We start from the raw sequence: 25257 nt of genomic DNA, 5'->3' as shown, positions 1-25257 counted from the left end.
ACATTTGGATCACCTGCTCTGCTCAAAGCAGAGGAAGACAGTCCCTCCAGTGCCTGTTCTGCTATTTTCTCCAATCCCATGAGGAGTGTCCCACGTGAGGGTATTTCAGTTATTTTCCAGAAACACAAATCCATGGCCTAGTGGATTACATTTTCTGCACGTTCTAATTTGTCCTGCTCTCCAGCCCCACTTTTCCTTTTCTAACACTGCCCTTCTATAGTCAGTAACTGTATCAGATCCTTCTCCCACTTTTACAGAATCCCAACATGGTGGACCCTGAGAGGGATCTCTGGAGGTGATCCAGTTCAAGCCCCCTGCTCAAGCAGGGGAACCCACAGCAGCTTGCTCAGGCTCACAACATCCAGGTGGGTTTGGAATATCTCTAGAGAGGAAGACTCCACAGCCTCTCTGGGCAGCCTGCTCCAGGCCTCCAGCACTCTCACAACAAAGAATTTTCTCTTCCTGGTCAGATGGAACCTCCTGGGTTCCAGTTTGTGGCTGTTGCCCCTTGTCCTGTCACTGGGCACCACTGAAAAATGTCTGGCCTCCCCTCTTGTCCCACACAGGTCCTTTAGCTCTTGATGAGCATTGATCAGATCATCTCTCAGGCTGCCCTTCTCCTTGCTCAACAGCTCCAAGTCTCTCAGTCTTTCTACCTCAGAGATACTCCAGGCCCCTCAGCATCTTTGTAGCTGCCATTGGACTCTCTCCAAAAGTTCTCTGGTTTACTCTCTCCATTTGGAAATGTCTCCATCTCTTCTTTCCTCACCTCCTCCCCAGATTCTGGATGGTTCCACTGCAGTGCCATGCTTTCAGATTCATCTCAGCCTGGTAAAGCTACTGCAACCTCTTTCCCTTTCTCCCTGTTGCTCTAAGGCAGCAAGTTAGATGTGAATGTATTTTATACCATATCATCTGAAACAAGTGCTAGAGACTGCATCTATCACTAATGTGAATATACTCATCAGCCAGACTATGCTGTGCTGTCTCAGGAGGCAAATGTCCTCCTCCTTGTCCAAGCAGGGAGTCAGAGCAGCTCCTGCTAACTAACAGCATGCAGCACCAGCATTCCCCAGATGGGATGGAGAGGTGGGAGACACATTTCCATTGGGCATTTAAGGCCAGTCTGAGAAGGACAAGGTGAGAGGGATGCATCTGGAAGCAAGGAGGGAGGTCAGAGGAAATACTGCATATCTGGACTCTCAATGAAGCACAGAATTGTTCTGGTTGGAAAAGACCTCTACGATCATCAACCTAATGCCACTGTGGACAATAAACCATGCCCACGCACTTCTCAAACACCTCCAGGGACGGTGAGTCCACCATCTCTCTGGGAAGCCTGTTCCATTGCCCAACCACTCTTTCATGAAAGAAATAATTCCTTTCCTGCTTGTGTTTTGGGCCATTCTGCTAGGAAGTCTTTTTAAGTGCCTGGCTGCCAGGAAAGTCTGGTTTCCCTGTATTCCTGTCTCAAACCCTCACCTGTCTGTACGCCTGGTTTCCAAGGAGATGCCTGATCTTTGAGAAGTCTGGCTTCCCTCCTGTGTTGCCTGCTTCTTGGCCCCTAATGGAGCCCAGCTCCTAGGTCTGTACCCCAGGCAGTACAAGAAGCAGCAGGAGACCAAGTCTAAAGTGACATTCTGGAAGCAGCCACTAAGTGGTGAACTCCTCGATTCCCCAATGCACAAAGCAGAGGCAGCTGGTCAGCAGTCTGCACAACCTGTACTATGAGCTTGGGTAAGTGACAGCTCAGAGAAGCCTGTGACAGGCAGAGTGAATCACAGCTAACCTCCCAGGAGGAGAGGGATGTTTGCCCCATGAGACGTGGTGGCTTGGCAGAAGAGCTGAGCTCTGCCTGGGCACATTCCTGCTTCAGTCTCTGCATAGAGCTTGCCAAGATTTCAAAGCAAATCACCATCAGCAGCTCAAGATGGACAAGAAGTAAGGTAAAACCTACCTCATAAATGCCACCAAACACAAGAGAAATGTCAGGTGCACCAAGCTGGCCTTTCAGGAGCCTGTTGGGAATGACACCCATGACATCCATTAGATCCAGGACTTAATTCTGCCAAGACAAACGCACCACACACCCTGCCAGGTACCAGAAGCCTTTAACACTGATGTACTTCAACCAGTCTCTTAAGGAGGATGAGAAGATAAATGGTGAAAGGCAAAGACCAGATGAGTAGGTAGCTACAGCATCTATGTTGCACAATCCGACCTGAAGTGATCAGAGTAAACAGCACAGTAAGGCCCCAGCTCCAACAGAGCAAGGCTCCAGGCGCACCACACAAGCACTGTCTAGGCAAACAGGAGCTTCCCTTGTGTAGGCAACAATTCATCCACCTCAGACTAGCCTGGAAATCATAGTGTGGTCCTCACCAAAGTGAGACTACCCTGTAGAAGCCCTGGGGCTTCCACCTTCCAACTCCCATGCTCACCAGTACAACCATCTCATGGTGTTTCTCATGAGAGAGGAGGCAAAGCTGAGAGCAGAAAGCTCCAGGACACTCCACTGACTGCCCCAATCACCACACAACCACAAAGGAGAATTTCCATGGCCACTGGGAGGAAGAAGGGACTCAAAGAAGCTGTGAAAAGAAGCTGAAAATAACAATCCAAAAGCTGCAAACATCTGGAAGACCAAGGCTTTGCCCTCCAGTTCTGAATTGATTTCTTGCCTCAAATAGATTTCTGGCAGGGTGGCAATTAAAGTGAGTTACACAATGCTGTAAAAACCTTGCTCGTTTCCGCTTCAGAGTTTATTTTTGCATCTTTGCTTTGTGGATCCTTTTGCATTTCAACAGCCACTCCTTGCATTTTAACTCTCTTTTTATCTTTCCACCCTTCCTCTGGCCAAATCGTTCTGCATTCATTATTAGGTTTTATTTCTACACAAATCATGCTGCTGGAGGCCTTCTAACATTTCCCTGTGAAGAGCTGGTCAGTGGTGACTGTACCCACTGTGAGCTGCTGAGAAAAGACACGGGGAACCCTTTGAGCACTTACAGAATCACAGAACTGGTTAGGTTGGAAAAGACCTCAAAGATCATCGAGTCCAACCTTCAACCCAACACCACCACGGCCATTAAACTGTTTCCCAAAGTGCCATGTCCTCAGGTTTCTTGAACACCTTCAGGGATGGTGACTCCACAACCTCCCTGGGCAGCCTGTTCCAGTGTCTGGTCACTCTCGCAGGAAAGAAATTGCTCCTAATAATATCCAACCTAAAGTTCCCCTGTCACAATTTCAGGATGCTTCCTCTTGTTCATTCACCTGATACTAGGCAGTAGAGACCAACCCCCACTTCCCTCCAACCAGCTTTCAGGGAGATGCAGGGAGCAATGTGGTCTCCTCTCAGCCTCTTCTCCAAACTGAACAACTCCACTTCTCTCAGCTGTTCCTTATGACTTGTTGTCTAGACCCTTCACCAACTTTGCTGCCCTTATCAGAGGCAGTTGTTTTAAGAGGTGCCCTGGACCTTCAGGATACCCTTGTCTCATGCCTCCACAACATAAACTTCCATCTACTGTCTTGATTCCTCCTCACAAGTCACAGGGAAGAAGGGCAGACTATGGAGAAAACAGCTCTGATTGTCTGAAGAGATTGCAAAGCAAGTCAGCTGCCAGCTGAAGGGCATCAGCCCCACTCCAGCCACCTCTTGGCCTTTGCTGCACTGGGAAGGCCATGAAAACAAGATGTCAAATCATGGGATTTCCAGCCAGGCCAGCAGTAAGAATGTCAGACCCCAAACCTAACTCGACTGCTAGGAAGAGAGAGATGTGCTCGGCTGTGGGAGAACTGTTCCAAGGAACCAGCGGAAGTCTTTCATGACCATCTGAAACTAACCATTCCAGACATCTCCTGCCAGCTTTGACAAAGCAGGAGGGAACATGCCCCAGGGAACAACCTTCCTCTCGGGGAGAGGATGGCCAAGTGCAGAGGCTCTAAAAGGAAAGATGTGGGAAGCAAGATGTGAGCTGTTGTCACTTGGTCAGAGAGATGGCATGCCTTTAGGAGACAGCACTTCCAAGGGATCCCACCAGTCAGAGCAGGGCTGGGCTGAGTCAGGTGGCTTTTGTGCCATTCCTGTGTGTACTGGGAGCTTCACCTCTGTCTTATGCCATGAGATGAAGATTCTTGGTTACCCTGAATGGTTTTGCCCTGAGGTCTATCCCATGAAAGCCTGAAAAACCACTACTCCAAAACTACTATTTTTACTTAAGGTGTCTCTGTTTAACGCAGATTAACCTCTTAACTGCATACAAATATAACAAAAGGCTTAGGGGGAAGGAAAAAAGAAGTAAACCCAAAACCAAACAAAACCCCTCCTAATTTGGATCAACCAATAACAGAAAGCAAGTGGATTATTAATAAGCAACCATTGAAGGCTCTACAAAGGTGCAGAGATCTCATCTAGCAGAAAGTTGTTTGAAACAATAAGGATGCAACCTGACATTGCATATAGAAAACCTTGGAGGCCAAATTAATCTTTGGTGGAATCCTGATGGCCTGATTTGGCATCTTGTATCTGCTGGGACGTAAGGTGCAATTCAAGACACTGCTTTGAAACAAAGGAGGGAGCAAAAGCCCTCCTGCAAACTCTACCTCCCCCTCCCTGCAAAGGGCAAAGCAGCATTTTTCAGCCACTCTTGGTCTGCTACAATCCCTGCTGCCTTCAAGCACAGCACTTCTCCTCCTCTGCTGTCAAACCAGAAAGGGCAATTTCCTTCTGCACGCTGTACAGACAGAGAAACAAAGACGTAGACAAATTAAATGGCCTCTGCAGCACCCCTCAAAAGGGCTAGAAATGGGGGGCAGCTCCCCCAAAGCCCAGCTTCATTCCTCAGCTGCTCCAAACAGTGGGCAGCCACACAGATCTGAGACTGGGCTTCTGAATAAAACCTGGAGAACCTGATGGATGGTGGCCTGAAGAAGACATCTCATCTGCTGAGCTCAGGAGAATTTCCTGCTTAGAGCAGAGGTTTTTTGGTGGGTTTAAAAACACAGGAAATTAAAATTCCCTTGTCTCCAGGCATCAGGAAACTTGGGAGCTAATGGGGAAGAAGACAAAAATGCTCTGAATAAATGTTACTCCATCACCTTCCAATCTTGTGTCTTTCTCAAGCTTCTCTACAGCATGTATCTCAGACAGGGCATGGAGCTCTCTGCACTCCTGCTTTCAGCCAGCATGGAAATTTACTGCCTCCTTGGGAAGGCTTTGATATTTTAAACTCACAACAGAGCATTCTCCATGCTTGAAAGGCAACCACCAGCTTAGCCGCAGCAGAAGTATTTGCAGTGCCCTGGGAGATGAAAGCAGCTCAAAACCTCTGGGTTTTACTGGACAAATTAAAAACTAAACAAACAAGTCCTTTCCTTTCTTCCTCTTAACTCTGCTCATGCCCATTCCTCTCCTCCACTTCCAAAGCACCCTGAAAAAATGCAGGGATCTGACTAAACAGCCTGGAACGAATCCTGGAATGGAGAAACAGAGATACAGCACTGTCATAGAATGACTTTGGTTGGAAGAGATCATCTAACCATTAATGCAGCACTGCCAGGTCACCACTAAACCATGCCCCTCAGCACCACTTCTCCACAGCTTTGAAACCCCTCAAGAGATGGGGACTTCACCACTGCCCTGAGCAACCTGATCCGGGTTTTGATAGTCTTCAAAGGGAAGAAATTATTACTCATGTCCAAACCTAAATCTTTCCTGGGGCAACTTGAGGCCATTCATCTCATACGACAGCTCCTCAGGCGACGAGGCTGAAGCGCACCTGGCTCCAGCCTTCTTTCAGGGAGCTGCAGAGACCCCCAAGGTTTCCCCTCAGCCTGCTTTTCTCCAGTTCCCTCATCAGCTCCTCACCAGAGCTGTTCTCTTCACCAATTTTGTCATCCTTCCCTGGACCCTCTGCAGAACCTCAATGTCCTTCTTGTGGTGAGAGACCCAAAACTGAAGCCAGTACTCAAGCTGCAGCCTCACCAGTGCCCAGTGCAGTGGCACAACCACTTTTCTGCGCCTGCTAGCTACACCACTGTTGATCCAGGCCAGGATTCTGTTGGCCGCCTTGGCCACCTGGGCACACACTGTAGCCCACAACGTAGGATTCAAACTCCTGACAGCCCTGCTCTCTGATTGAGCCAGATCCATCACAGTTGGGCTTTTCATTTGCACTCCTCAGTCTCTCCATAATTCACGATGCTTCCCACTGCCTGCAATGCTTAGTGAACAAGAAGCAAACTGCTGTCCTCTCTCGTCCCTTTACGTTACAGCGTACGACAGCACAACCACTGATGGGACCAGACAAGTGCTCTCATGGCTGCAGAAGCTGTTAAGATGGTGTCCACCCTCCTCCAAATTTCCCCCTCCGCAGGCACAGCCAGCACGCTCTGTGAGGCATTGGGAAGGCGCTTGTAGGGAGAGCAAGAGACAAGGGCTAAAAGCGGCTGTTGACTTCACTCTCCCATTTGGGTGGAGGTGGCGGAGGTGGGTGGCCAGGAGCAGAGGGGAGGTGGAGGGGGCAACATTTATTTCCAGCTGCACTCATGTGCCAGTTCTCTCTGCACTGAGATTTGATTTGGAACAGCAGGAGGTGGAGAGTGGGAAGTGGGGGTGGGGGGGGAATTGGGACCAAAAAGGAAAATCACGGAGTCTTTGCAGAAAAACATGTTAAGGAAGAGGAGAGAAGTCGTTAGCAGAGGCTCAGGGCTGTGATGATGATATCGTTGCTGGGGGGGTGGAGGGGTGGTGGTTAAAAATAGAACAAAATCCAAAGCTACTGGGACTCTGGTTCTGCACTGGACACAGCCATGTGGGATGGAATTGAGGCCACTTGACCAAGCGGCACAGGCTGCTAGATGGTGATGGAACGCTGTTTGAAAGGGCTGCATGCAGAAAGCCTGCCTCCTAATAAATGGCAAGGTTTTCTTCACTCCCAGAGATTATGTAATATGTTCTTGCTGGCTGCTGACTCATATTTTCCAAAATATAGCTGGGAAGGAAAACATATGCACATGTGGTTTGAATCTCCATGATTCCCTCTATATGTAAAAAATAAATAGGGAGGAGGATGCAGGGCTGCATCCTCACACGCAGGCTGCTGACAGAGGGGCACAGCCTGGCATCTGCTCCAAATACACACTCTGGAGAGAGAGGAACCCAGCACCATTTTCTGGGGCAAAACACAGTAACTGTTTAATGCAGGGAGCGTAGGAGGAGAATAAGAAACTGAGAAGCTATGAGGGGGAGATGGCAAAATAAGAATCACAGAATGGCAGTGGGTTGGAAAGGGACCTCTGGTGTTCATCAAGTCCAGCCCTTCTGCCATGGCAGGTTCACCTAGAGAAGGTCACACAGCAAATCTCACAGGATGGTAGGGGTTGGAAGGGACCTCCATAGATCATCGAGTCCAACTGCCCCTGCCAGAGCAGGACCACAGAATCTAGCACAGGTCGCACAGGAATGCATCCAGACTGGTCTTGAAAGTCTCCAAAGATGGAGACTTCACCACCACTCTGGGCAGACTGCTTCAGGGCTCCACCATCCTTAAGTTACAGAAATTCATCCTCATGTTTAGATGGAACTCCATATGCTCCAGTTTGTGCCCCTTACCCCTTGTCCTGTCACTGGGCATCACTGGAACTGGTCCCATCCTCCTAACACCCACCCTTGAAGTATTGATCAGCATTGATGACGTCCCCTCTCAGGCTGATCTTTTCCAAACGAAAACGCCCAAATTCTCTCAGTCTTTCCTCATAAAAGCCATGTTCCAGTCCCCTCAGCATCTTTGTAGCCCCACAAGACTCACCAGGAAGGTGCTGCCTACAACATCACAGGCTCAGCAGACCAGCCACAGTCTTATACCAAGCTTAAAATCAAGTTGGGTGCAGTGAGGAAGCAAGGCCAGTGCTAGCTAAATTCAATAAATCCAGGGTCTTGATCCCATGCTTCCCAGGCTCCAGGTGTCCACTGAAGAAGCCAGGCTCCTCCTGCTTCAAGACTTGTAATTACAGGTAGTCAGTCTTAAGCGTATTTGCTTCCATCCCACAGGTTGGGGAGGTTTGGTATCTCTGCTCTGTGTCACTGTGTACTTTTAATTCTCAGGAAAAGGCTTTGAGATCCTTCTGCAAACCCCTCGGTGTCCAGGAGATGGGATCGATCTGCTGCTGTGCATCAGATGAGAGATTCATCTACCCTGGACCAGAGGAGACTGAAAAATCTATCTGGATGTCAACCCCCGATGGTGAAATCAGGGCAGGCACTCTCCTGCACTGACAGCCAGCTCACCTGGCTGCTCCTGCTCCCACTGTCTGCCAGGGGTGGGAACTGCCCACAAGGACACCACAGCGAGCCCCCTCCTCACCAAGCACGAGATAGCTGCACCCAGTACACACAACCATCCTCCTTGCACCATCTCCTCATCTTATCTGTGCCAAAGCATAAGCCACTTCTCCAGTACAGCACTCTGAGCCCCCGCAGCCCTTCTTGGTGGTGTGAGGCAGAGAGGAGATTTGTGAGCTGTCCCTGCCCCTCCTTACCTGACAGAGTCCCTCTCCTTCACCCATGTGCCCCATAGGTACACACATATGCATGAGCACCATTAGCACTCTGGTCTCTCCAAGCAACTTTGCACCCATGCGACCCAGAGCAGAACAACTCTTGTTTAATACCTAAAGCTGTGTCAGAGCCAGCTGCTGCGTAAAGGGTTGTACAGTCAGAGAACTGCCTGGGTTGGAAAAAGCCTCTAAGATCGAGCCAAATCATTAACTTACACCATCATGACCATTAAACCACACCATCATGACCATTAAACCACGTCCCCAAGTGCCACGCCCAAACATTCCTTGAATACCTCCAGGGATGGTGACTCCAGCGCCTGGCTGGGCAGCCTCTTCCCTCACAGAAAAGAAACTGTTCCTAATATCCAACCTAAACCTCCCCTGGCATGATTTCAGGCCATTTGCTCTCCTCCTACCACCTGACACAAGAGAGAAGAGACCGACCCCACCTCACTCCAAGCTCCTTTCAGGGAGCTGTAGAGAACCACAATGTCTTCCCCTCAGCCCATCCTAAAAAAGATGCTTGCTCTTGTTTCCACGGGAACTTCATCCGGACTCAAAACCTGTTCTAGAGTTGTGACTTTTTAACTGATCTCTCCCAGAACTTCAGCAAACCCCAAACATCCAGTAAGCCTACATGCCTTTGGAATACATCTTCAAAACAACCATTAAAGATTGATCTCCTTCCTCCAAGATCATACTAAAACCTGACTGAAGCTCAAACCAGATAAGGCCAGAGAGTTGCATAAAATTAATCAGCACCTTATCAAGCCAGGAAGAAAGAAGTTCAGATAACAAGCCTTGCCTAAATTTGGTATCAGAACAGCAAACTTCAGAGCACAGTTGATGATGAAAACCTTGTCAGATATGCTGAGTACAATAGAGGAGAGTGGGTGCACCAGTACTCACAGGGGGAACATGGTCCACAGAAATCCTCTGAAAAATCCTGTTTTCTGATAACACCAGCCAGAGTCTGCTGCCTTTTTTTTTTAATTGCTTTTTGCTTTGTTTTTCCCAAATGGAACAATTTTACTTGAGGAAACTTTCCTCTATATATATATACCCAGCAACTTGGCCCATGGCTTCTCAGGGTAAAAAACTGACCTTTGGGGGTTTTTTCTACATTTTTATTTGTGTGGCTGATGCCATGCTGCCTTTTTTTTTTGATGATCAGAACACACCACCACCATCCCCCTTACACAAAGTCCTCCTAGTTTGGCTCATTTTACTCTCCCAGCATCTTTCAGGTGTGTGAGCTGCAACTTGTCACCCAGCCAGGAGCTCCAAGCTCATTCAGAGCAGCTTAAAGAGCAAAGAACGGGCACCAGAGCAGCCTACCCCTTTAGAAACAGACACCCAGGGCAAGCACCTTGAGCATCCAGAGGGAACTGGTGAGATCAAACCCCATCAGCAGCGTCCAGGGATTTGAACTTGATGGCTGTTGAGGCCAACTGAGCTTTCAGAGCACATCTGGGATGCCGAGGGAGATCCCCACCTGAGTTGCAAACCCAACGACAAGAATGCACAAGAATCCTCATCATTCCAGGCAGGAATGCTCAGCACAGGGCACCACAGGAGACAGGAAGCAGGGCTGTAGAGAGAGGCCATGGGCTGGACAGGCAAGAGGATAGTAGGACATGCTGCTTTTCCCTCAGGAACAACGCAGGAAGGACCAAGCAATCCTTCTACAGACATCCTTGGGGCACAATCATGGAAAGGAGTAATGTGGCCTTGCAGCTTAACTCGAGGAGGACAAGACACTGGAGCACACAACTGCTGTGCTGGTGGGGCAGTGAGATCATCTAAGAACAGACATTGGAACAGGCTACCCAGAGAAGTGGTGAAATAACCATCCTTGGAGGTGTTCAAGAAATTAGGAGACATGGCACTTTCAGACATGGTTTAGTGGCCACAGGAGTCTTAGGTTAATGGTTGGACTTGATAATCTTAGAGGTTTTTACCAATTATGATTCTAACAATGAATGACCTAAAAATTAGCTTTGGATTGAATCCATAAAGAAAGGGGGAAAAAAGAAAAGAGAGACTTGCTGCTGAAACTCCATCCTGAGACAATTTTACCTCCATGGCCACAGTACCACCACAACACAGCTGCCCCAGCACCATCGTGCTACGAGTGTTGGCCCTGCAAGTGCTGGTGAGATCCTGAAGGACGGCGACAGGGCCAGAGAAACAGCTCATCCCTTGGAGACTTACAGGAGATGGCAGAGCAAAGCAGCTCGGCTTGACTTAGCCCGAGCTGCTGCCCAAAATAGCAACACGAGCCTTGCCAGCAGTCTATACGTTCTCTTCCATATGTCTCAGCTGATGCGAAAGAAGGGGCAGGCACTACACCACACAGATCTTCCACGTGGGCCCGCACAGACTCTTCTGCTCTTGCAGCCTCACACAGGAGATCCTCCACCACTGCAAACTGCCTGTCCCATGGCTCCCTGGCACAAGCCTGTTCTCCTGACGCTCCAAAGGCAAGGTTCAGATACAAAGGGACAAGACAGAAACCATACAGCACGACGCCTGCCCTGCTCCACAAAGGATCAAGAGGAGGTAGTAGAGCCCAGTGGGGCCCCAAGCCTTGCTCCTGCTCCCACGTGCCTCAGTTTCTCTGGCTCTGTGATGAGAGCAGAAGTAGCTCCTCCAAACACTCCTGTGTTCCCCGAAGCACACTCCTATGAAAATTTCTGTGTGAATAAACTACAGCTGAATTCCAGATCTAATTCTTTATAAAGACTTTCATGCAGGTATTTCTTCACCCTCTAAAGCCCTCTTTAATTCAGGCAGTGAAGCTTTCAGGCCAGTCCAACACAGCCATCATCAGGAGAGCTCTGAGGGCTTTTTGCCCTGAGCTCAGATGTCCCAGTGAACACACCAGCACTGTGGAGTTTACAGGATCAAAGCTCTGTAAGAACTGGAAATAAGCACTGGAGGCTGCCTGATGCTTTGCTAGTGAGGAGGACTGTGAGGTTAGAGACAACTTGGCCATCTATGGGCTCCTTCAGATTAAGATTCAATGCCACTCAGGAAATAAATTCAACCATAACCAACAAAATAACTAACTCATGGTTCCCCCTCCAGCAGCTCTTCCTCCAGGAGCATCTGTTTTTAGTGAAGAGCATAAATCACTCCAGTTTGCTCATTTACAACAGCTTCAGCAGGTGAAATCCATCTGGGCCAACATAGGTGCACACACACTGACCACCCATACCACCATGCCCAACAACACTGGGCAGCTACAGGACACAGTAGAAAGGAAAGAAATAGGAATTGACTTGACTTGGGTACACCTTGGGAAGAGGAGCCACAAGGAACATGTCCAAGGCCATGGAGTGAATCAGTGGCAAACCCAGGACCTGGCAGAACTATTGCTGCAAGCCCCACAACAACCATCCTCTTCACACTAGGACGACTATTGCACAATTACTAACCTCAGGGAGTTTTCCTAAGGATTCCTAACTTCTTGGTGATTCTGGAGCTAAGAGCCAAATCTCTGTTTTAGCAGAACAGCTCTCAGAACATCACACTGGGAGACGCACACCGAACACCATTAGCGCAGCCCACTGAGAAGACAACACATTGCAAACGCAAAATTCAGACCCCCCCACCCTCCACACCAACACAGAGGCATCATCAACAACGTATAGCACATATAGATACACCACAGGCACCGTCCACACAGACGTGCAAGCAAGCAAGCACAAGGAACACCCCATCTCCCAGCACAACCAGCACTCCTCACATACGGAAACCAAGGACCGACACTGAAATGAAAGGAGCAAGACAGAAGAGGGGCTCTAGCCACAAAATAAAACAACACAGACACCCCAAAAAAAGAGAATAAAACCCCAAACAAACCCAAACCCAAAACTTACATGAATTTTTGGCAATTTTCCTTCAGACATTACACACAGCAGTTGGGCTGTGGACTGAATACCTGATCCAAAAAGAAATATAAGCACATTATGCAAACAGACGGGGGGGGGGACAGGAGTCAGGTGAACATGCAGCTCTCAACAACATTTAGCTACGGGATGAGAAAGCACCTCTAGGTTCCCACAGCAGGGCAGATTTTCACTCAGTACGAAGCCTAAGCAAGTGCTGTGCTGCCGTTGCCATCCTGGGGGGAAAATCTAAACGGCAGGACAGAAAAGAGCCATTGCATCAGAGACCTCAGTGCGACCCCGGCCCCCTCTTAACTTGTCATGTGAGGTTTAAAACAGCGGTGGGAAACATCCGAGGGTGGGGGAGGAAGCCTTTAACCAAACCACAAAGAAACCCTTCTATTAGCTTTAACGAAAGAGCATTAAGATCAGAGGGATCGTCCTGACACGGATGCTTGTTCTGAAGCATCGAGGGCAGGAGCAGCGCAGCCTCTCCCCGCGGCAAGGAGGGTGGCTGGATCTCGACGCCGGCGGATTGCTGCTCAGGAGGAACGGACTTTTTCTGGACTGTGTGAAACAGGGTTGCTATGATACAGTCAGAGGCATTTTCTTGAATCCTGTGGCAAATAACATCGAATCCTGCTCAAGCAGACAAACAGCAAGGCAGGTCTGCCAGCAGCCAGCCTTAGCCAACACACAGCAGCAATCACTGGGAAGGATGGGATGTGCTCCAGAGACACTATTTGCATACAAATTAATAGGTTTTGTCTTTGGGGTTGTTTTTTCCAGCGGGTCAGCACTTTGATTTATTTAAAGGCATGAACCTTCTTCCCTGTCACTGAGCCTGAGCATTCCCACAGACTCAATGTCCACAAATAAGGGGGGATTTACGGGGCCAAACTACCCCCAAGATCCAACAACGTGCATGACCTGAATCGTCCCACAGAGCAGGAAAGCTCCACTGCATGGAGACCTTCTGCAGCACAAAAATTACCCCCCAAATTTTGCAAGCACAAGCACTTATGAGTAGAAGGAAGGGTCTACTGCAAGCAACTAGGAATGCTGTCACCTCCAAAATCTTTCAATGCAGAGTGTCACAGACTGAGCTGCTCAGGAAAAGTACGGCAGGACAGAGCTGGCAAAGAGCTGTTGCCAAGCAGGCAGCTTGAGGCTCTACTGCAAGCTGGGAAAAGGCAAAACTGCAGCTGCCCAACTTCAGAATTGGGGCTGGGTCAGGTGGCTCAAGGCCTACTTCAAAAGGTAACCACTGAGGACTGGGGATGGGAAACTAAATAAGCTTAACCCCACTCCTTGCTCACTTTTTAGGCTTCTTTCCTCTTGTGCCCAGAAGTCCAAGGCGAAGTCTGACATAACAGGGGTGGTATTGCTACAGTAACAAAGTTTTCTGCTTCCAACTTTCAGGCTTGTATTGCTCTGCAGAAAGCAGCCTTCAAGGTAATTCCAGGTAAGGAAGTTGTAGTAAAATAACACTACTGCTCTCATGCAGGTTCCACACCGGGAAAAAGCATCAGCTCCCAGCTGATGATCGCTCCTGCAGTGAGCGAGTGTGCAGGACACCCTGATTCTCCCCGTGCACCCCACCACCAGCCTCAGATCACACAGTGCCACTGAAGGAAAGAGAAAGGCGCTGAGAGAAATCAACAACTGAACACAGCAGCTCCAACAGACGTGGTACTAAGTGCCGGTGCTTCCATGCACTCACCCAAATCCCACCCAGAATTGCCAGCTCCAGACCACAGAGCACTGGAAAAGCAGAGTCGGAACCACCTATTTCTCATGGAAACGGCATTGAAGGGTAAAACCTCCACACCAGGGCTAACCTTGAGGGAAATAAACATTCAGAGGTGGTTGCTCCTCATTTTTAACTTACTGGTTTGATTTTTTTTGGGGGTGGGTGGGTGGTGGTGTTCTCTCATTCTTCCACCCTTCCTCCTCCAGCTTGTAAAACTACCTCACTGAAAATGTTCTTTGGGCTGCTCTCTGATCGATCTGCTTTCTGTAGTGATCTTTGCTGATTTCTTTTATTTCCAGGAGAATCTGCAACCCATAAAACTAATGACACATGACAGCGAACGGGCAAATAAAGCCACTTTGAGCTGTTGAACAGCCCAAACCATCCTCAGATTCAAATTTCTTTGTTTTTCTTAAGTAAAAAGCAGATTGTGTCTGGTCTGAGGAAGTGAAGCTGACACCTCTTGCACAGACAGCTACAAGTGAAGAGAGGGAAAAAGATCCAGCAGGCACCGGAGCATCTTCACCGGGCTTAGATCTGGGTCTCGGCTTTTCTACCCACTAAAATGGGCTCCTGCTACTAAATGCTTTCTGTCAGCCCTGGGGGCTGACTCTTATCACCCCACAACTCGGAGGAGGGAGGAAAATTCTCTTTAATTTACAGCTAAAACCGCTTGGAAAGTGGCAAATTTGCAGCATTTAACTCACTTTCAAATCACGTCAGCAGCCAAAATCAGCTCCTAAGCCCAGCAATGCATTTAACTTGCAGCAAACAGATTCTGCCATGGAAATAACTATGTCTCCACCTAGACGCTCCAACTCTATCTTTAGGACTCAGTTACACGATAAGTATTTTCTTTCTGATTAATAGAGGCCACCAGATAAACAAGAGGGAGCTGGAATTAGCACAAACTAGGTGAATTATCTAGGCAATGCCTTTCCAGTGAACGTTAGCAACAGATACAAACATTTTCAAACTGTTTTTTTTTTTTTCCCTTTTGAGCAATTCTGATTTTTCTTTCCTATGGGGGAAAAGAATAACTAACAAATCCACAGGATTTCTAACAGAAGTGCAGCACAGAGACATATTTCCAAGAGGAAAACATTACTCTTTTCAGACATTCCCTTCATATTCTCTCTAAACTTCACGCACTGCCACTGGAATCCCCGAACAGCCAGCTCTGTCTCTGAGCTGTAAACATTGCAATTTTGGGTGAGACACCTCTCAGCAGTGGACCTCTAACTAGTGGACACCTTTTCAAAGCCCATAACATACAACTTAGCACTTCATTTTCAGGAAAATCAATGGAAATAAAGTCATGCCGAAAGAAACCCATCTCAAAACCTTGTTATCCTTCTTACATATATTACCAACAACTATATCTATACACATACAGACAAAAGAAAGTCAAAATAAAACCCAAAGCAAATCTCAATCCCTCCAAATCTGTTACTTCAGCAAGGAAAAACAAAGCATGCATTCCTCTTTTTTTCCCCCTCTTAGAACCTTCCTTCCCGATTTCCAGAGACATAAAGCAGATACAGACATCGGAGAGGGGGGGGGAAACACCAAACCCAGCAGGTTGTTTCAGTTCCTCTCCCATCTTTAAAGACAGGTACTAAGCTACATCGGTGTGGATACAGAATTTGGAGGCTTGGGGCTGAATACTGAGAAATCAAGTTGGATCATCAAGGCAGCACAATGAAATAAAGTAGCAGTTCTCTCCCCCCCCCCCTTTTTTTTTCCTCTTGTGGCTAAATGTTATCTCAGCAAAGATTTAAGCCTTTAGCAATTTCTCATCTCCTCCCCCCCCCCCCCCCCCACCACCACCTTGAAAACGTCCAGAGCTCAATTCCACTGCACACCCCAGCACCTCTCACCTGGCAGCTACATGGTTACTCTGACAGACATTACACATCAACTGCTTGCTGGAAAATTGCATACAAGAAAGAAAATTACTTCTCCTTAACTTCAGCCTCTATTTTCAAGGAAGCAAAACATCACAGCCAGTGCTTACCCCAGACAGAGATATCCCCACTGCTTCTAACTGAAGATGTAGAGCTCTATCTGGCTAGCACAGAACGATCCAGGACTGGATTACTATTATTTATCACATTTAAAACTCAAGAAAAAAAAAGAAGAAAAGAAAGGAAAAAAAAGCAGCTACACTTACAGGCATACTTAAAAGACAAGACATGACAAAAGATTTAGGGAGAGATAATATACCAACGTCATACATATCACAGCGAGGCCATGTTGAAGCTCGTTTCCCCCCTCAGTAAGAAATCTCTCTCTCTTTCTCTCTCTCCCTCCTCTCTCTCTCTCGCTCGCTCTTGCTCTCTTGTTGAATTGCTAGTGGTAGTAGTTGCCCCCAACAGCTCAGGAGAAAAAATCCATTTAACGAGTGCCCAGGAAGAACATGAGTATGACATTCACAAGCAATAGCACCACAATCACTGCAAAAACGACCACCGTTTGAACATCCAAGGTCATGGTGCAATGCAGAACACTGTAGTGTTCAAGATGTGGGGCTGGCAGATTTGGAGAAGTCAACCTCTGCTCTGTAAGACTGTCCATACATCCACCATGCTAGAATAGAGGAGAAAACTGTTCCTGGTTTTTGGTTCGTAATGCTTTGTGGTCTGGCTTTGAGTTTCTCCCCTATGTGCTGTCTCTAGCTCATTCTGGAGCCCGCTAAGTGAAGCATCATCACAACCAGTGAGCACTTAGGATGCAGATCCTTCCTTTAGGAAAAGAAAGCCAGCGCTGTCTGCAAGCTTCTCTCTCTCTCTTCCCCCCTCTCTCTCCCGGTCTTTCTCTTGCTGGCTGCCTTGGCTTTTTAATTCGTCAAGCCAGTGCAGATAAGAAGCCTGGGTGAGTGTGACAGCTCTGCAAGCTGCTGCGGCTGCATCTCTCGGTGCGAGGCGGACCCTTCCGCATACTAATCAGCTCCAGTGACCAGGCGGCGACGGGATCCTGGCTGTCAGTCAAAGGCAGAAGGAAGCGCTGGCTCCATAAATACGCGGCTCTTCCGCCCGCCGCGCCGGCGAGCAGCGCGCAGCCATGCCGCGTCCCTCCGCGCCGGCAGCAGGACGAGCCGGCAGCAGGACGAGCCGGCAGCCGTGGCGGTGGGAAGGCAGCGCCGAGCTCCAGGAAGGCGTCTCCCGGCTCGCTGTGCCACGCAGATGCCCGCTGCACTGCTGCCTGGGGACGGCGGGGACGCGGCTGCCCCGCCGGTGCCGCCTGCGCCGAGCCTCGGACGGATTGATGGCTAAACACCAGCCAAAAGAGCCAGTGGTGCTGGTAGGAGCCTGCTCACACCAGGTAGGGGAGGCAACAGCAGGAGAGAGGAAGAAAAGCGGCCAAAATAACACGAAAGGCAACCTGGAAATGGATCGTGAGCCTGTGATGCGGGGATTTGCTAGGGGGAAGCACTATTTAGCTCTGTACCATACTGTGCACATCATCCCGTCCTGAATCCATGGCAGAGCCTCTCCTCGGCGCTGCTCTGGGTTCTCTGTGAAAGGGTTAAACGGGATTCTGAGTCATAGATGCATAGAATGGTTTAGGTTGGAAGGCACGATCCTCTAGCTCCAATCTCCCTGCCATCGGCAGGGACATCTCCCACTAAACCAGGCTGACCAAGGCCTCATCCTGGTCTTGAACACTTAACATCCAGGGAGGGGGCATCTACAACCTCCTTGGGCAGCTTGTTCCAGTGTCTCACCACCCTCGCTGTAAAGAATTTCTACCTAATATCCAGTCTAAATCTCCCCACACTCCTACAGATAAAGACAGATAAAAGAGGGTAAGGGAGAGGACAGGATGAGGGATCTTTATTGCTTCTCCAGCAGCCAGGAAAGCTGGTTCCTATCCATATAGGGTTTACAGTCTAGGTGCCAGTTGCTATCCCAAAGCTCTTCCTTAGAGCCCAGAACCAGCAGTTACCTTGGTGAAGCATCACATACACAGAGATGTGCTCAGCTGGGAAAAGCAAATGGTTTTCCCAAAGATAAATACAGAAACTGTGGCAATGAATCTGCTCCACATTAAAACCTGTGTATGGGGGCTGATCACCAGCACCTTACAGGAAACCTGCTCCTCCAAACGTGCCCAGGACATCTGCACATAAGGCCAACACGCACCAAACAAGGGCCTATATTCTTCTCTAGCAGCAACCAGAGTTCAGGAGAACTTTCATGTTTAAACCTGAGCAGACAGGGCCTGGAGACGGCTAATGTCAGCGACCCACAGCCTTTCATCCCATCACAGCATCCCTCCAGGGTGGATACATTCTGTGCCTAGCACCTGGGGAAGGGACAGGTGTGATTCTGCTCCCACCCCACCTCACCATGCAAACCATTACTAATTTTCCACTGGAAGGCTTATTTCATTTTTCTTCCTTTGCTATTTGGGTTGCTAGAGAAGGAGAATTCTTCTCTATGCACTCCCAAGCACCATCTAAGGAGAGCTCTCGTTGGGTGAGCGAGGACTGGGGCTCCACACTACCCTCCCTGCTCTGCCTACATAGAGACTTGGTGGTTTCTGCAAGGCCTGAGGCACCATCCTCCTCATTTCTGATCAGTTTTGCACCATGTGTTCTCAGATGCAGAGGGTGGGCTGCATGGAGCAATGTTTGGTTGTGGTTTTTATGTGCTAACTGAAAGACAGAGGCTGTCCCCAGCAACCGAGTCTGTCTGTTCTGTTCAAGCAGAGGATTTCTCATCTAGAAGTCCAGTGAAAATCATTTTTTTGCCTAGTTATTTAGCTTTAAACCTGTTGCCACATTACCACACCTGCCAGGCTGTGTCCAGATGATGGAATTCCTGATCCCCAGCTTGCCCTCCAGCTTCTGGACCTCCATTTCCTATCAAGTGTGCATTTTTGGGACAGTCAGTCTGTCATTTTAGACTACTCAGAAAGGCAAACATATAATAGCTGTGGAATACTGATTATTATTCCCATCTTTTCCCAAAACAATACAGATACTTTCCCAAGATCCAAGTCCTACAAACATCCAGGAAATTCCAGTTTCAATCTCAGTAATAACAGTGACCTCTCCAAAACAAAAAACTGGTCCAAATTTAGAGGCATCTTTATGGTCAGTTAATAAACTCCTCTGCACTGCAACCAGCACTGTGGGAGCCTGTGTCTAGAGTGCAGTCTGAGCTTCATCCTTACTTTGGTGGGAAGCAAAGTCGAGATGTTCTACCTGTCCACAGACACCTCTGCAGACACGGCCCCTTCCCTTGCTTTCTCAGCTCTTTGTATCCTGTTCAAGCCCAGAACAGGAAGCATTTCAAAGCAGACTCCTCCATGCCATTGCATATAGACAGGCAGACCAAAAACTGGGCAAATAGAAGCAGAGGCCTAAGAAATATCGAGAAGAAAAAGTTGCAGTGTCTACCACACATGCTCACTAGCTCCTTCCGTAGCTGAGAGGGAGGATTTCATTGCCAGCACTGTGCCAGGCAGTCATTCTGCCAGAGCTGAGCCAGTCACAGCAGAGGGGAGGGCAGAGATTATAAATAGAGGCAATGAAGCCAGCCCCCTGCCAGCTGCAGGCAGGAGGTCCCCCACCAGCCCGCTCCCCACCTACAGCTTCTGCGTCACCAGCAGCTGCAGAGCGCAGGGCGATGGCTGCGGAGACCCCCAGCCCTCCTGCCTGGCTGGGGGGGCTGGAGGAGAGCAGCAGCTATCCTCCTCGGGTCCTGCTCCAGAGCAAACACCCAAAAATCTGTCCTCTCAGTCCTCTCCAGAGCAAATGTCCCCATATCTGCCCTGCTCCAGTGAAAATGCAGCAAAATCCATTCTCCCCAGGTCCTGCTTCAGAGTAAACACCCCCAAAATCATCCTCTCCAGTCACACTCCAGAGCAAACACCCCCAAATCCATCCTCTCCAGTCACACTCCAGAGCAAATACCCCAAAATCCATCCTCCCCTAGGTGCTGCTCCAGAGTAGACACCTCAAAACACGAGGCAGGACAGCGCCTCCCCACATACAGCTGCCAACACTTGGCTCTGGTGGAAGGTGTGTGTCCACCAGCCACCATGAGTGCTCAGCTCAGCTTTACTGCACAGAGGCTTCCATTTCAATTCCACTCCCAGTATTCCCACCAGTATTTGCTGCTTTATATAATTCCCCCTGCCTCCTGCATGTACTAACTGTTAATTTTACTATGAACTGGATGATGCTTTCTCCTGGAAGCTGCAATGACAAACACCACCTCCACAGAAGGGATTTGCATCAAACCACCACCAAGTTTCATGTTTTCTGAGGAGTTTGGTCTAACCCTATAGAGCTAAACTGGGGGAAGGCAGAAAGAAAAGATTGGACATAGTTATATAAAATCCCAGCTTTGCAGCACATGCCCCTGAGACTACAGCAGCTTTCAGGAGCATGACTTCTAATGCAAGATCAGTGGACATGCTTCTGTAGGAGAAAGAGGTTTAGAGGTTTGGACGTTCAGCAGCTCTGCTCTGGGTCTGTCAGGTAAGGAAGGAGCCAGAGCTTCCACCCACAGATCACATCATCCAGAAATCAGCATGTACAGATCGTGCAGCTGTTTGGCTTGGGAAAGTCCTCTTCACATCCGACCATTTTGGACTCACAACACAGAAGGGTCCTACCATAACATCAGGGATGCTACGTCATGAATTTGAGGTAAGCCCCTGAAGCAGATGATGCCGAGCCTTCATCCCTTCTGTGCTCAGCCATGGGACCACAACTCCCTCCAATGGACGTCTCCAGCAATTAGCACAACCTACTGGTTCAGCTAAACTAACACACAGAGAGGAGCTAAAATGTGAATGCTTAAAGGTCCTCTAAGTCCCCCTCCCAGTGACAGGCAGGCCGTGTCCACATGAGCTGGCAGGAGAGTCCAGGCAGTGCAGGGCTTCAGCTCCACTTCCCTGTTCTGCTGTAGATCCCTGTGCAGACTGACCACTTCCACTGCAGCAATCTCCTGGGACATGGAGAGGCAGCTGTGTTCTCACAGAATTACACAACCAGTTTGGCTGGAAAAGATCTTTAACATCATCAAGTCCAGACATTAATCCAGCACTGCCAGGTGGCTACTAAACCTTGCCCTTCAGTAGCATATCTACAAGGCTTTGAAGCCCCTCCAGGGATGGAGCCTCCACCACCGCCCTGGGCAGCCTGGGCCAGGCCTTAACAACCCTTAAGGGGAAGTAATTATTCCTCTCATCCAACCTATATCTCCCTTAGGGGAACTCGAAGCCACATTCTCTTATCCTGTCGCTTGTTCCTAGGGTGAAGAGACCAATCCCCACTTGGGTCCAGTGTCCTTTCAGGGAGCTGTAGAGAGCTATCTGACACCATGAGAGCTGTTTCAACTTTCCATTTTAATTTAATGCTTCTCTTGAAGAACAACAAACAATGACAGCACCCAGGGACACGTGGGCAGGAGTTGGGCAACTGCTCTCTCATGCCCAACGTCAGGCACCCATGCAAGGTTTGACTTCATGAGAGATCATGAGGAGAGCAGCAAATTAATTATGTTTTCTAAATCTAGGCAGGAATTAAGGTCAAGAGTTTGGAGATTAAAGGTCAGAGGGATTATGATTTGCTAGTTTTCCCAAAAGATGGATTTTCTTAAACTGGGAGTTGCCTCTGTCTCTTCTCTGCTCTCATCCTCCAGCCAGGTGGGAGGAACCACCACGGGCTGCAGAGCTGCTGCAAAGGGCAGGTTTCCCCTGAGAATCTCTGTAATCTTCTGTGTTTGTGGACTGGCTTCACAAAAAGCCTTTAAAATCCCCAAATACTTAAAATTCCTTACCCAAAATAGAACGACAGATTATGGAATCATTTGGGCTGGAAAAAGATCTTTAAGATCATCAAGTCCAACCCTTAACGGACGAATATCTCTGCAGACAATGTCAGGAGGCTCATTTGGGGAGTTTAAGTTATCTTTCCAGACGCTCACCTCATCCTGCCTGTCCACCCCATCCTTCCAATGCAAAGTTTCCTCCTTATCCACATGAACTTGGGACTTTCTTCCAGTAACTTCCTCTACTACTTCCTTTTCCTTGCTCTCCACATCTCCCTTAGAAGGATGTTTTCCATCTCACTCTCTGCCCCAGTCCTCCCTCCCACAGCCTCTCCACCAGAGAGGCAAACAAAGCAGTGGGGTGGCTTCTCCCAGCATGCTCCATAAACTGCACCGCATGTTTCAAGAATCCACAACACAGAGAAGCAAATGATTAATTCACAGACCTAAGAGAAAATACCATTACAGAAAGACAAGAGGCAGAGGTGGGCAAGGATAGGATGATCTCAAGAGCTGGTGAGCCATAAAAAGACCTGAGAAATAAGTACATACGAAAAGGCTGAGTTGGGACCCTGCTAAGCAGTGAAGTGGGAGAGTAGGTGGATGGGGAAGAGATCAGAGCAAACTGAAGAGCTCCTGAAGCAAACTGTTCTTGCAGCAAGACTAAAAGTGTGAGAATAGAGAAGTGCAGTTTTTAAGCCCTCTTTTGCAATGTTTAGAGGACGTGGGGCACTGCTGGAGGCTGAGTTTGCCACTGCGCTGCTACGTCTGGCCAAGAGCAGCAGACAAAGCTCAGAGGCTGTGGGGATGGACCTGAGCATCTTGGAGTCACTGCTCTAAATACTCCATGAAAAAATAAACCCAAGACTTTTACCAAAAACCAGGGAGCATCACAGTGACCTCCACAGCCTGACCACTGGTACTATATACAAAGACACACAGAACTCAAGCAAGCCATAGCAGAATCATAGCATCACAGAATTATTTTGGTTGGGAAAGACTTTTAACATCAAGTTCAACCATTCTCTAACAAATCTGGTGCTAAACCATATGCCTCAGTACCACATCTCTGCCTCTGTGAAGCACCTCCAGGGATGGGGATTCCACCTGGGCAGCCTGTTCCCAGTCTTCTAGAACCCTTACAGTGAAGAAGTTTCTTCTAATGGCCAACCAAAACTTCCCATAGTGCAACTTGAGGCCATTTCCACTCATCCTATCACTTGTTACTACCATTCCTCACTTTATCTCTGAAAACAAGAAAGGACCCACACCACAGTGATGTCCCCAGTGTAGAGGTTCATTCATTTTCAACAATTTCCCTTAATGCAAACAGTCAGATAACAATCAGAGATGGGACAGGGAGATTGTGACACACTTGTGTAACCCCCACCTCGAATAACAACCATGCTGCAGATCAACAGCTCTTAACCCCGCGAGCAAAGGGCAGTAGCAACATATCTGATACAAACCAAGGCTGGCTTAGACCACATCTCCAGACCTCAGTTAGTTCTGGTTCCTTCTCAAACAGACCCAGCATCTCAGCAGATGGTGCTCTTTCCTCTGCCAAAGAATTAAAGCACTTACATGATGCTGGGAAGGAGGGGGAGGGAGGGGGAAATAAAGCAAAAGCCTTCTCAGTGTTGTCTTACAAGGTGCCCAGATGCTTCTTCCACAGCACCCTGACCAGGTGTCACCTGCATCCTGGCATGGCTTAGGGTGCCCCTGCTGCCATGATGTGCCATATATGGACACCTGCACAGCTCTGCCCCAGCCCTGGGGGAGCAACAAGAAGCAATGTTCTTATCACACAAATCAGGCTGGAACGAGCCTGTCTGGGGGGACTGAATCCACTCTCCTCCTTTGACTGTGGTGAGAACAAACAAAACTTCTATTTTTAAGTTTATATGAACTCAAAGCATTAAGGCAGACTAAAATCTCCTGCCCCTAGCAATCATGTTTGAAGTGCTTTCTCTTCCCCTTGCATCTGCTCCATACTCCAGCCTGAACTCTAAAGAAGCATCCTCAGACTCCCAGTTTTGACAAAGAACAGGAAAAAAACCAACTCTGAAATCAAGCAAAAATCAGGTGTGGTAATGCCAATCACCCTGGTCACAGAGAAAGACTTCAGGACTGACATAAGGACCTATTGAATGCAGATGTTCATGTTAACCTTATATAAGCTCTCTTTTGTCTGGGAAGAGGGAAAAAAAAACCACCCTGGCCTCAAGGAATACTTCTGCATTTGACTTCTCAGGCTTGTGGGCTTGCAGCTGAGCCTGGAAACAAGGTGAAAAACAAAGCTCAGACTGCAGAAACATCCAAGACAAGCCTCTTCCTCCCACTGCTCCCCCCAGGCACTCTTAGAGGAGTTCTTACAGGAATGCACTCATTTCTGACATCAAATTGCAGAAATCTTCCCACTACCACATGCCTGGACAAAGTGGTAAGTGCAATAAGAAGTACAGCCATCTCTGCAACAGGCCAGGAAGGTCCTCTGAAATTCAACACATCACATTTCCCATGCAGTTCAAAAGCCTATCTCACAGAGTGTTTCCCTTTGCCTAAGCCTGCAGAGGTCCAGCAATCAGCAGTGCAAGAGCAAGAGGCAAGGCAGGATGGAAACAACTTGGTCCACGATGCACCTGCTCAAGAGCAATCCTAGAAACCACCCAGAGGAGAAAGCAGGCAAAAAGGAAGTTTCTGGTTCTGCTTTCTGCCTTTACTGTCTCACCTTGCACAAAGCCTGTGTTTAATGAGCACCAGGACTCTTCCCTCTCCTCCAAACAGTTCCCTCCCGCACCAGCGCTGCTTATGGCCTTGGCCAAATCAGGTCCTGCCTCAGTGAACCAAGAGAAATGCAAAGGGTTATGAATTGGAGAGTCCTGATGCAGCACACTCCTTGGGAATTGTTATTCAGCCTCTTGCTGCTGCTCTGTCAGCCTGAGCACTCTCTGAGGGAAACAGGAAATTATCTACCATGTGCATGTCAGGAAAGCTGAGCCCAGGCAGGTCCCATGACTTACTGAGAGTCAGGTCACAAAGCTAAGGCAGATGGAAGGAGAAGTCACAACCCTGCTTCACACAAGAGAATGAGGGTGGAAAGAAATTGCCCTTTTCTTATCCCTTCCCAGAATCCCAGCATGGTAGGGGTTGGAAGGGAGCTCTGGAGATCAACTCTACAACCTGTCTGCTACAGCAAAGGCACCCACAGCAGCTTGTCCAGGATCACAATGTTCAGCTGGATTAGGAATCTCTC

General features: G+C 48.6%; 2 protein-coding genes across 12 annotated transcripts in view; both read right to left on the bottom strand.

Moving 5' to 3' along the window:
- The window catches only part of ARHGEF9 (Cdc42 guanine nucleotide exchange factor 9), a 252705-nt gene that overhangs the window by 120853 nt on the left and 106595 nt on the right, over positions 1–25257 (bottom strand). Inside the window, exon 1 of one of the 11 annotated variants that reach the window (XM_064159340.1) lies at positions 16449–16539. The exons of 7 other annotated variants lie outside the window; for them this stretch is intronic. Coding sequence is in view for 2 of the 4 variants with exons in the window: in XM_064159339.1 (XP_064015409.1) it covers positions 16442–16450 (9 nt within the window). In the remaining 2 variants the exon portion in view is untranslated. Of the gene's footprint in view, positions 1–12449; positions 12469–16437; positions 16540–25257 lie in introns of those variants that run through there. 3 more of the 11 variants (XM_064159339.1, XM_064159338.1, XM_064159335.1) reach the window with 3 other exon arrangements.
- On the bottom strand, positions 16607–17306 carry LOC135183955 (uncharacterized). Its single transcript, XM_064159342.1, has one exon. The coding sequence runs from the start codon at positions 16786–16788 to the stop codon at positions 16609–16611; it is 180 nt and encodes a 59-aa protein (XP_064015412.1). The 5' UTR covers positions 16789–17306; the 3' UTR covers positions 16607–16608.

The sequence above is a fragment of the Pogoniulus pusillus genome, chromosome 19 (genome assembly GCF_015220805.1).
Source record: "Pogoniulus pusillus isolate bPogPus1 chromosome 19, bPogPus1.pri, whole genome shotgun sequence".
Classification (NCBI taxonomy): Eukaryota; Metazoa; Chordata; class Aves; order Piciformes; family Lybiidae; genus Pogoniulus; species Pogoniulus pusillus.
This window is presented reverse-complemented; position numbering and strand designations above follow the sequence as displayed.

What these genes read in the sequence shown, in the direction of transcription:
- LOC135183955 (XM_064159342.1), bottom strand. Translation starts at nt 16,788, where the DNA reads ATGGACAGTCTTACAGAGCAGAGGTTGACTTCTCCAAATCTGCCAGCC.